At 36.5% G+C, this 12,976-nt stretch overlaps 1 protein-coding gene across 5 annotated transcripts in view; it reads left to right on the top strand.

Moving 5' to 3' along the window:
- The window catches only part of LOC150084061 (protein deacetylase HDAC6-like), a 463,437-nt gene that overhangs the window by 284,576 nt on the left and 165,885 nt on the right, over window positions 1-12,976 (top strand). For all 5 annotated transcript variants that reach the window (XM_090375877.1, XM_090375876.1, XM_090375878.1 and 2 more), the window contains one exon: window positions 2,955-2,995. In XM_090375877.1, the coding sequence (XP_090232003.1) occupies window positions 2,955-2,995 (41 nt within the window). The remainder of the gene's footprint in view (window positions 1-2,954; window positions 2,996-12,976) is intronic.

Raw genomic sequence — 12,976 nt, 5'->3', positions numbered from 1 at the left:
GAAACTTTCAAGCTAGTATTTGTTGACTAGTGTGAAAGGAGAGTCCTGGGAAGGCCTTCACCTTGAAAAAGATCAGCTCCCTCCCCAAATGTATACTCTTCAAACACAGTAATAAAATATCAAGAATTCATAACTGACCCTTACTACTCACTAGCAGGTCAATCAGCCTGTTTGAGATTTATTCCCAAAAATTTGGGAACATCTCCATACAGTCCAGCCTCACCTTTATTGTGCCAAGAAAGTATCCTACAACTCAGCTGATTAAGACAGAAATGTTCTGTTAAAAGCTTTAAATTTATAACAATGGCCCTAACAAGCAAAATACAGTCCATCCCTGACATACGTAAAAGATACATTCCAGGATTTCTTACGTAGCCGAATTTTTTGTAACTCTGGAATGACTAATAAAATATTGCTGCTATATCCCTGATATGCCAAAATTACAAAAACCATATAATACCCTCAGAAGAAGGAAGAAAAATAGTTATATACCACAACAATTAAAACTTTATCTATGGACAGTGGTGAAGTAGCCGAACATAAAAGAAGAAAACATAAAAGGAAGCAAAAACGCATGTTATGTATTTTGTACAATGTGCAGACTTTATAAGGGCTACTAAGGGAATCAAAACCAAAGTGTACATGTTTAAGAAAATTGGTCTAAACCACACAATGAATCAAAGTCTACACACTTCAGGTATTGAACTGAAGCTTTAATAAGACATATTAATCACAGAGCATTGTAGACTGAGTAGAGATCAGGGAGGTAGTACATAATATGAACTCTTTGACGTTCATTTGTTTCGTATGCTTTCCCCCTTCATAAATTTCATGATAAGCCACTTTTCTTTCTATTTTCAAGAAATGTTCAGTGTTTTCATCTATTCAATCAAACATAGAGAGATCTTCCTGAATTTTATTAAATGCTTCTGCCATTTCCTTTAATTTGAATTGCTTTGTGGGTTGCTCTGATTCCTCAACTGATTCGGCTCTCCCTTTCTCCTCAACTCTTTGCGCATTCAACTGAGCTAGGTTTTCTGTTGTTAAATCTTCACCTTGTTCATTCACAAGCTTGTCTACATCTTCATCCTCCAGGACCAGCTGCAACTCCTGGGCTAAGTTTACAATTTCTTTGGTAATAGTAGACATCAGCTCATCTTTGTTGAAGCCTTCGTTGTTAAGCTCAAAATGTTTTAGAAGTTTATTCCAAACTCTGCTCATACAAGTTGTTATTCATTGTTCCAGTCTCTTGAAATGTTGCATATTTCATCACAGATGTTACACGTCTTCTAAAATTGTCGCGGATCCATTTTCTCTTGCTCTGTTGCATTTACAACCTCAGAAAATGTTGTCCATATGTAATAAGCTTTGAATGCCCGAATAACTCTCTTATCCATTGGTTGAATGAAAGCCGTTGTATTTGGAGGGAAGAATGCCACCTTTGTGTTGTCGTGCAGATCACCTAGGCGCCTCTGTAGCCAGGTGGGAAGGAGCAGCGGTGCGTTAGCATACGCTTCTTGATTAGACCGGGGTTCGAGCCCGTCACCACCAAATATGGAGGATGCGGAAAGGTCAGGGAATGACCACCGCATATCCCGGAGCAATATGGCCTTAGTTGCTAATGCTCCTAAAAACCAAATAACAACAACAAATAACAACAGCAGATCACCTAGATATTTAGGATGACTAGGAGCATTGTCAAGGAGCATAAATATCTTAAAAAGGCACTAACATTTGTAAGCAATATTTTTCAACTTCAGTAATAAACACATTTAGAAACCATTCTTCGAACATGGTTATTGTCACCCAGGCCACTACCATTTACCTAGATTCTAGTTGCAGCGCAGGTTATTATCCAACATAGTTGGCATGGTCTTTATGATTTTATCAAAAAAAAAAAAATTTACGTAAGTCCAAAGTTAGGTAACTCGGGCTTATGTAAGTTAGGGACTAATGGTAAATGCTTTAAGTAGAACATTTTAGAGTTCACTTTTGGGACTATGGCTGAACTCTGTGCATATTTCACAAGTATGTGTTGTGAATAAGAAAAATATTGACATATCTCACCATGACCAAGTTTACTCTTGGAAATTTCCAAGCCATTGTTTTTTTTTTTTTTTTAGGTTCAACATGCAAACACCTGTTTTCTGAAAGTATGATTAGTTTTAAAATGAAAAGTACAGTTGATCTATAAATAGATCAGTGTCACATTACATTTTTCATCCCCAGACACCATTTAATTCCTAACTTTACCAGATGAGCCACCTTCCAAATAATATATTGTTTCATTGTTCTAAATAATAAAGAATTTATTGAAATATTCAAAATTTGCTTAAAAATTTGCCCTTCCATGTTTTGAAATATAAAAAGTAAAATTTAAAATTTGCGTGCAGTCCACTTGATACATAAATGCTTATATCTTGGCTTCCAGAAATGCTGGTGGAGGAGGTGGGGGGGTGAAGCCACTGACAACTCACTCTTAGAATTAGTTTGATGAGTAAGCTTACATCATATTTGCTATATAACTCATTCGTGTCACATATAATGAACAGAGAGTATGTCTTCTTACAGACCCCTCCATCCAAGATTTCATTGACCACTGAATTAGATCAAGGTTGGCTTTGAACACAAGGTCGTCTAAGCAATTCAAAAGATAGAACCAGGTTTCTGGAACCTGGTGAGAGTTCTTTAAGCCAGAGAATTCAAAATAAGCTGACTAAGTCATTTTATGTATAGCTTGATTTCTGTACTTCACAAGATTACATACCTCAGTGACACCATAATAAAAAATGCTATTAGTATTAAAAAAAAAAAAAAAAAAAAAAGTTAGATTTTATACTGATATTGCAGTTTGTGTTATATATTTTTTTGTAAATTCTCAGTTGTTAGAATTTTAAGAATTTCATTTTTTCTTTTGAAGAATTAACTATATAACATATTTAATCATTTCATAGCCTAGATATGCTTCAGAAGAAGAACTGCTATTAGTACACAGGTAAGTTTTTTAGAGATATCAATTTTTGTATTAAAATAATGTTTGTAACTTAATAATTGTAATACAAGTAACAATAACAAAAGAGTACTATACATAGGGTGTTTATGAAGAAATAGTTTTTAGGGAATGAATGACCTCAAAGTGCAAATCTGAGTTAAAAATTTCAAATCAACATGTTGCTGTGGGTTGTAAGCCACAAGAAGAACCCACAACTCACATGTGCCTATCAAGAGTTAAAAAAAAAAAAAAAAAAAAGACAATGTGCATCCCATATAGTCAGAATGAGTTGTCTCTGCTGTTGATGATATGTATAGTATGCCACACACACACACACACAGCAGAAAATTGACTATGACATTACGTCAGATATCATAGAGGAAGTATGTTAATTTGTGAGAAGTAAACATTTTCCAAATTGTGTTTGATACACCTTCTTGGAAAGTGTTTTTATAGTATGTGGAGATATCATTCCCCACCAAACTTGTACATAGTCCTTAGTGTGATGCTGTTATTGCAAATGCAACATTTGAGGAAGATAATTATAAACTCCATTCACAAATCCACATATCACATATTGGACTTTTGACATTATATTGGGATCTCCTGCATAAATTGACTGCATTCCATAGTGTAGACATAGATACTGCTGATAGCTGTTGCTACAGGAATTCAACCAGTGGCTGCTTTATTGTGGCAGTCTGTTCGCAAACAAAACATGCTTAATAAAGAATAGGATAATAAACCTCTAATTTCTTCACCAGAATTGAGCAGAATAACGCCTTCACTACTGCTACATATGCATACAAAAAATATATGCTGAAAAACACTAACAGCGCTAACTTACAGCATTGTTCAAGTTAACTTTTTTACCAGAGTTTCTTGATTAAATATTTCAAGAACTCTGTTGAGATATGGTAGAAGTGACCCTCATAGTTGACTATATCTTGATAATGATTTCACATGACTGCCAATGGATTAATGAGTGGAATAACAGAATTAAGAATATGCCTATTAAGAGTTTATTAAAAAAAAAAAAAAAAAAGGTTTGTAAATACGTTTGACTGTTAATTATTTATTTGTTTATTTATTTATTTTTAAATTTGTGGTAGATGAAACTAAAAATCTTCTTACCATCAACTGAAAGTTTTTTTGACCTTGATCAAGTAACTTTCAGGCTTCAGAGGTCCTTGCTATGTTACTGTTCATGTGGAAGAGTCTGGTTTGGCTCTCATTAATGATTTAAGATACATATAGTAATGTTTTCAAAGTGACTGAGTTGGCTTTTCTCTCAGACAGAGGTACAGTGTTTCATAGGAAGAATTTTTTTTTTCTCATTCTGCTAACAGACAAACTTTCACACATACAATGTTACTTTGTTACTAATTCCAAACTGCCCAACCAAATATTGCTGTTTAGTTTCTTCTTTCAGTACAACTAAACAGTAATTTATCCATTTCCTTTGTCTGTTTTTTATTGTTCGTTATTCATTAACCACATATTCAAACAGAATGAACTGTGAAATTAGGTTTTTCCACTTCTGTCAACTTCAGAAAGAGTCTATTAGTGTAATAATTGAAATGTATCTGAACTAAACAAAGCATAACCAACTTTTTGAGCAGCAAACAAACTTAACATTTTCTATCTTTACTGGAATCTGATAGCATGCATGCATGCAAAAAAAACTGCAAAATGATATGCACTCTGATTAAATACTCACAAACTGTTGAACCAATAACTCACTTGTAACTAATAACTCTTTCTCAAAGCATTCATACAAAAAAAAATCTAAAATGGCTATTATGATTTGCTCTTAGTTCAACAGAATAAATTTCATTAATTACCTTCAGTAAAAGGTAATCTTTTACTGAAGGTAATTAATGGAGTACCTCTTATACAAAACTTCTTGAAAGTTAAAAGAAAAAAAAAAAAGAGATATATTGACATAATAGGCAAGATGCAAAATTCAGAATACTAACTGCAAACCCATTGAAAAAAAAGATAAAATAAAAAATTCCCAAGGAATCTATTACAACACAATGATAAAATGCTTAAAACATTTTATGTAACTTCAGTCATATTTCCAAATAAAGGAATATCATTATTATTTGTATTTAGTCAAATCAAGTTTATCAATAAAGTTTAGTCAATTTTAAATTCAAAAGTGAAGTTTTCTGAAATTTTTAATGTTTAAAAAAATAAAAATAAAAACATTATATGGTTACTTCCTCCCAAGCCTGAGATGAAATGTTTTAATCTCCTTGGAAAAGGAGATGAGTGATTGTAGTTAGAGTATTCTTAAATAAACTTGGAACAAGTTGCTGTGGGAAAGATGAAGTTTAAATTGACAAGCTACAACAGTGACTTGCATAAATAAAAATTCATGGTATCCTGTACAGCTTGACCTACTAATTCAGAATTGCCTATTCCCTTTGTGAATACTGAAGATTGACATTATTAGAAACAGTGATCAATTGCTTATCTGATATAGATTCTTAACAACATTACTAAAGATCTTTTCTTCCCTGGAAGAATATATGAAAGTCAAACTGCAGTTGCCACAGCTGGATAATAAAATTACCAAATAACCTGCAGGATCGATCCTGAACATCTACAATTCAGATATCTCCTACATTTTCTATTACTTCTTAGCTCTTTCTGGAGGTATGTATTCGATGTGAAGAGTTTTGAGAATGTGACTTTTTGAAGGTTATTTCAAAATGCACATAAGGTTCAGATCTAAATTTTGAGTTGCTTTAATTATTATGTCCATTACTATTAGTAGTGACAAATGATGTAAGAAAGAAAGCTTGTACAGGATCAGCCAAAAAAACAATAATTCTCACATCACCTGTTCATCCCCTCTAATAATTTTTCTAGTTCTTCCTTGAATTTATTCAAACTACCCACTTCCATAACACCCGATGGAAGTTTGTGCTAACAGTCAACTACCCAGTGGCTGAAGGCAAGTTTGGCTAAGGTAAAGAAAGCCTGCACAAGAAGCATGCAAAAGTTCAATGAAATTTACCGGTAAAAGTACTTTGCCGTAACGGCATTTCTATTGTTGCTCGCTCGGTAAACAGACGGTGGGTGTTATCGGTCTGGAGTAGAAGTTGAATTCCATGGGAGATTGAAACCCTCCCGAAGTGCATGGGGGAGTAATCTGACCTTTTTTCTTTAGAATCACTAATTGAATCACGAACAGAGTCATATTGGAAGTTCTGGCGTCGTAAAAAATGTTCGTAACGTAGTTTCACCAGTAAACTTTTTCGAAGTTTGCCGTGCTTCTCATGTGGGCTTCCTTTGCCCTTTTTTTTTTTTTTTTTCTTAATAAACAATTTATCCACTAGTCCACCAATGATTCTAAAGAAAAAAGGTCAGGTTAAGAAATATAGTTCAAGGTTTAGGCCTAAATGGTTATCAAATGAACTAATGAGACTCGTGACAGAGAAGAAAAAATGCATGGGATGCATATAAATTATCAGGTGATGCAGAAGCCTGTGGCAGATATAAGCTAGTCTGTAATCAGGTCACAAAGGAGGTTCGGCAGGCGAAGGCGGATTACGAGAAATCTTTGGCAAAAGATGCTAATAAAAACAGCAAGGATTTCTTTACTTATATAAACTCTAAAAGGAAGGGGATGAATATGATTGGTCCACTTGACATCGATGGTTCGACTGTTGATGATCCTGCTCAGATAGCAAACAAACTGAATGAGTATTTTGCATCTACATTCACACGTGAGGAATTATTACAGTTTGAAAATGGAAGAAGGTTATCAAATTGTAGCAGTGTGCTTAATGATTTTGTAATAACTGAGAGCAAAGTGGAGGAGAAATTGTTGAAGTTAAACATAAGAAAGGCACCTGGGGTGGATGGGATCTATCCAGTTATTTTAAAGGAGGCGGAAAAGGAAGTAAGCAAACCCTTAGCCATAATTATGAGAGCATCCTTGGACTCAGGGGAGGTTCCCACGGACTGGAGATGTGCAAATGTGTCCCCAATTCACAAAGGTGGATCGAAGGGTGACACGAGTAATTACAGACCAGTTAGTTTAACTTCTGTTCCGGGTAAAATAATGGAGTCACTGGTTAAAGATGCATTGCAGGATCATCTAGACAAGACTGCAGCAATAATTCAAACACAGCATGGGTTTGTTAAGGGAAAGTCTTGTCTGACAAATTTGATTGGTTATTATGATGTGGTCACAAAGGAACTGGATGCAAAAAATAATTTTGATATCATATACTTGGATTTCAGGAAAGCTTTTGACAATGTTGCGCATGGAAGACTACTGTACAAATTGTAGCAGAATGGTATTAAGGGTAAGTTGCTACAATGGATAAAAGGATGGTTAAGTGGGAGAAGACAGAGGGTGGTAATCAATGGGTGCTGCTCTTCGTGGACTAATGTTATTAGTGGAGTCCCACAGGGTTCGGTGTTGGGTCCACTGTTGTTTTGTGTATTTATCAATGATATTGATGAAGGTATATCAGGCTTAATGTCGAAGTTTGCAAATGACACAAAGGTTGGCAGGGTTGTTAATGACAGTAATGGCAGTGTGCTACTGCAACAGGATCTAGATAATTTGGGCAGATGGGCTAAGAAGTGGCAACTGAAGTTCAACCTTGACAAATGCAAAGTACTGCATATGGATAGAAGTAACCCCAGAGAAACGTACCAACTGTGTGGTACTACACTTAAGGTGGTAGAAAATGAAAAAGACCTGGGAGTAATTGTGCAGTCAGATATGAAGTTTTCTGAGCAATGCAGACAGGCTGCTAGGGCAGGTCATGGGGTTTTGTCAATGATATATAGGAATTTTGCTAGCAGGGAAAAGGAGGTTATTGTCCCTCTGTATAAGGCAATGGTCAGGCCACGCCTTGAGTACTGCATACAGATCTGGAGGCCTCATTTTAGGAAGGATGTAGATTTGCTTGAGCGTGTACAGAGAAGAGCAACACGATTGGTGAGGGGAATGAAGGGATTCTCTTACCAAGAGAGGCTTAAGTTCTGCAAATTGCAGTGGCTGGAGACTAGGCACCTGCGCGGTGATCTGATTGAGGTCTATAAGGCCTTGAATGGGTTGAGCACGCTGAATTCTGATGGGATCCTTCCACTTGTTCAGATTACGAACCTACGGGGACATAAGTTCAAATTAAGAAAGGACAGATGTAGAATAGATGTGCGGAAATTTGCCTTTAGCCAACGGGTGGTTAATTGCTGGAACAAACTTCCATCTGTCGTTGTGGAAGTTGATAGGTTAAATAAATTTAAGGAGGAACTGGACAGGCATTTGAAGGGAATGGTGTGATTTTTTTTTTTTTTTTTTTTGGCTGATGCTGCATAAGCTCTTACACTTGCTTTCTTGCATCATGTGCCACTACTACTACTACTACTACTACTACTACCCCCTCCACTTCGGGAGGGTTTCAATCTCCCATGGGATTCAATTTCTACTCCTGACCGATAACAACCACCGTCTGTTTACCAAGCGAGCAACAATACAAATGTCGTTACGGCAAAGTACTTTTACCGGTAAATTTCATTGAACTTTTGCATGCTTCTCGTGCAAGCTTTCTTTACCTTCGCCGGCAAATTTCTGTACATCTATTCTGCAACCATCCTTCCTCAATTTAAATTTATGTCCTCTCATGTTGTCGTCAGAGCAAGAGGAAGGATGCCATCAGCATTTAGCATACTCAATCCATTCAAAGCCTTAAACACCCCAGTCAGATCTCCCTGCAGGTGCCTAGTCTCCAGATGCTGCAATTTATAGCACTGAAGCTTTTCTTGGTAAGAACACCCTTTTGTTACCCTCAGTAATCTGATTGCCCTTCTCTAAACCTATTCAAGGAGACCCACATCCTTCCTCAATTAATACTTCCAGATCTGTATTCATTGCCATATGGTAATTACTTCCTTGTCCCTTCTAGCAAAATTCATGTAAATGGCACTACTGCACTTTCCTCAAAAGTATTATGCAATATATATTATGCTCCTAGCATTAGTGTATATCCAAGTATACATGCACCTGTTTTTACTCTAGTAACTCTATACAGCCCATGTATATGGATTGTCTTAACATTTCTAGTACATGATGCCACCTCTTCCCTGTGCATCCAACTAATTGTAGAAAATATTAGCATTAGTAGAGGCATATGATGCAAGAAAGCAAGCTTATATAGCATCAGCCAAAAAAAAAAAAAAAACCTTCCCATTTCACCCATCCATTCATTCCAAATGTTTGTCTAGTTCTGCCTTGAATTTATTTAAGCTATCAACTTCCACGACAGATGGAAGTTTGTTACAGCAATCAACTACCTGCTGGCTAAAGGTAAATTTCTGTACATCTATTTCACAACTGCCTTTCCTCAGTTTGATTCTATGCCCCCTCAGGTTTGTAATCTGAGCAAGAAAAAGAATCCCATCAGCATTGAGCCTGCTCAATCCATTCAAGGCCTTTACACCTCAATCAGATCGTTTCACTCCAGACCTACAATTTGCAGAACTTAAGCCTTTTTTTGTAAGAGCACCCCCTTTGTTCCCTTCACCAATCTTGTTCCCTTCTTTGTACCCATTCTAGCAACTCTATATATCCTTCCTAAAATGAGGCTTCCAGACCTGTACAAAGTACTCAAAGTGTGGCCTGACCATTTCCTTATACAAGTGGATGATCGCCTCCTTATCCCTGCTAACAAAATTCCTGTATATCATTGACAAGACCAGACCCCCATGACCTGCTCAGAAAACTTTATATCTGACTACACAATTACTCCCAGATATCTTTCATTCTCCACTACCTGAGTGTAACACCACATAGTTGGTACATTTCTCTCTGGTTACTACTACCCATATGCAGTACTTTGCATTTGTCAATGTTAAACTTTGGTTGCCACTTCTCAGCCCATCGGCCCAACTTTTCCAGATCCTATTGCAGAAGCCTACTGAGATTACTGTTATTAACAACCTGCCAACCTTTGTATCATCTGCAAACTTTGACATTAAACTTGATATACCTTCATCAATATCATTGATAAATATACAAAACAACAATGGACCTGACACCACTATTAACATTAGTCCACAAAGAGCAATGTCCATTGATTACCACTCTGTCTTCTCCCACTCAAAGATCCTCCTTTCCATTATAGCAACTTGCCCTTAATGCCATATTGCACCAATTTGTACAGTAGTCTTCCATGTGCAACAGTATCAAAAGCTTTCCTGAAATCCAAGTATATGATATCAAAATTATTTTTTTGCATCCAGTTCCTTTGTGACCACATCATAGTATCCAATCTAATTGGTCAGACAAAACTTCCCCTTAACAAACCCGTGCTGTCTGAATTATTACTACAGTCTTGTCTTGATGATCCTGCAGTGCTTCTTTAACCAGTGCTCCATTATTTTCCCTGGAACAGAAGTCAAACTAACTGGTCTGTAATTACTTGTCACCCTCTGTTCTCCCTTTATGAATTGGAGATACATTTGCACATCGCCAGTCAAAGGGGACTTTTCTTGAGTCCAAGGATGCTGTCATAATTATGTCTAAGGGTTTGCTTACTTCCTTTGCCACCTCCTTTAATATAACTGGATAGATCCATCCACTCCAGTTGCCTTTTTTATGTTTATCTTCAACAATTTCTTCTCCACTTTGCTCTCGGTTATTACAAAATCATTTAACTCACTGTTAGAGTTTGATAAACATCTGGCCTTCTCCTCATCTGTGAATGTAGATGCAAAATACTTTAGTTTGGCAGTTATTTGAGAATTATCACCTACAATCAAACCATTGATATCAAGTGGACCAATCTGATTCATCCCCTTCCTTTTAGAGTTTATATAAATAAAGAAATCTTTGCTGTTTTTCTTTGCATCTTTTGCTAAAGATTTCTCATACTCTGCCTTTTCTTGACTTGATTGTGATTCCTTTATGACTTGATTACAGACTAACTTATATCTGTCATAGGCTTCTGTGTCACCTGATAATTTATATGCATCCCATGCATTTTTATTCTCTTGCCACGAGTCTCATTAGTTCATCTGACATCCACTTTTGCCTAAACCTAGAACAGTATTTCTTAATTGGAACAAAAAGCCTAGTAGTTTCCAAGATTACTTCCTTGAATGCTTCCCATTTAGAATTTGCTGTTGGTAACATCATCAGTTGGTCCCACTATATAGAATTTAAAATATCTCTGAGACCACTGTTGTCACCTTTATGAAAGCAAAAAGCCTTTCCCTTTACCCTTGATGGTAGTTACATCTTTAAGTAAATCCCACATCAGTACACTGTGATCACTGTCACCTTGTGTTTCCTTTATCTGCAAATTCCTAATGCATGCATCATCACTGCTGATAATCAGATCAGATCATAACCAGAGGGATTACTCCCTCTGGTTGCCCCTCGAACATGCTGCTATAGAAAAGAGTCATCCAATAAATCTACTAAGCCTTGCTAATGTGTGAGTGACCAAGCCACAAGTTCTGGTCAATATGTGGGAAGTTCAAATCCCCCATTATAAGACACTCTGATTTACTGGCCCACTCTATTTCTCAGTTTATAATAGATGGGAACAGAATGTTTGAAACTTGAAGGAAGTGGAGATTGTGCCTGCTAATTTCTGTTGTCCAATTTTGGCTTACAGAAGGCCAAAATTAAAGAAATTCTCTACAATTCAGATCTATAAATTAAAGAAATAAAATTAAATCAAGTGATACATAAATTAGATATACACTCTACTAATTTTAACTTTAATCTTGATGTAAATCTTGACTTTGTAGACAGATTCACTTATTGGACAGTTGCCACAGTACCACTGGTCTGTTTACCACAATAATAATCATTCTGCCCAGAATAAATGTTGATTGTCTGTTATTTTCACATTCCATGCTTGTCTGTTATTTTCACATTCCATGCTTATCAGTTATTCATTCATGTACCTTTTCTGTAGTTTAAATAATGAAAAAAAATATTTTTTTTTGATAATGTTTTGTTTATTTTAATAAAAAATAAATATAATGCTAATATTAGAATCAGCATATTTTATATTTATGTATGTAAGAAAGGACTTGGACAATTCTGTCCATATGTGTTTTTGTGGCTAAATTGCTATCTGACATATTTGACAGCAGTGTCTCATATTTTAAATAAATGCCAAACTAGCCTTTTGGTGGTGAAATTTGCTTGAAAGTACTTATAATGCCTAGTCATTGTAGTACTTTTACTGGTGGTATAGGAGGTTCTGCTGATTACAGAAACAAATAGATGGACAAATTGGTTTAAATTAACAATTGCTTACTTACACAGTGATCACTGAATTATGACCACCTACCTAATACTTCATAGGTCCTCCTTTTGCCCTCAGTACAGCAGCTATGCAACGTGGCATTGATTCAACAAGATGTCGGAAGCGTTCGGGGGGGTATGGCCAGCCAAGCTGTGTATAATGCGATCAGCAGGTGATTGGTGAATCCAGATGCCTGATATGCCTTTTCATAGTGTCCCACAAGTGCTCTGAGATTGATATCGGGGGAGTTCGGAGGCCAATCGATAAGCTGGAAGTCAGAACTGTGTTCCTCAAACCATTCCTACAACAAGTGCTCAATGACTCGGCGCATTGTCATCTTGGAAGACACCATCGCCATTCGGGAAAAAGTGTAATATAGTGGGGTGTACACAGTCAGCAAGCAGTTGACGATAGCGGAGACCACTGATATGTTGTTCCACATGCACCAGGGGTCCAAGTTCCTGCCAGTGAAACATGCCCCACTGAACCGCCTCCACCTGCCTGCACTTTTGATACCATGCATGATGGATCAAGAGCCTCATGTTGTTGATGCCAAGTCCGCACACAACCATCCACAGTGTGGAGTAAATAACATGACTCATCCGACCAGCACACCTTTTTCCAGTCTTCTAACATCCAACTCACATACTCTTTGCACCAGGCGAGTCTTTTACGCCGATGAACCTTGGTT

Source organism: Mastigoproctus giganteus, chromosome 6 (assembly GCF_048544385.1).
Source record: "Mastigoproctus giganteus isolate SK-2022 chromosome 6, ASM4854438v1, whole genome shotgun sequence".
In the NCBI taxonomy this organism is placed as follows: Eukaryota; Metazoa; Arthropoda; class Arachnida; order Uropygi; family Thelyphonidae; genus Mastigoproctus; species Mastigoproctus giganteus.
Note: the sequence above shows the minus strand (reverse complement) of the source record. Positions and strands in the feature narration are given on the sequence as shown.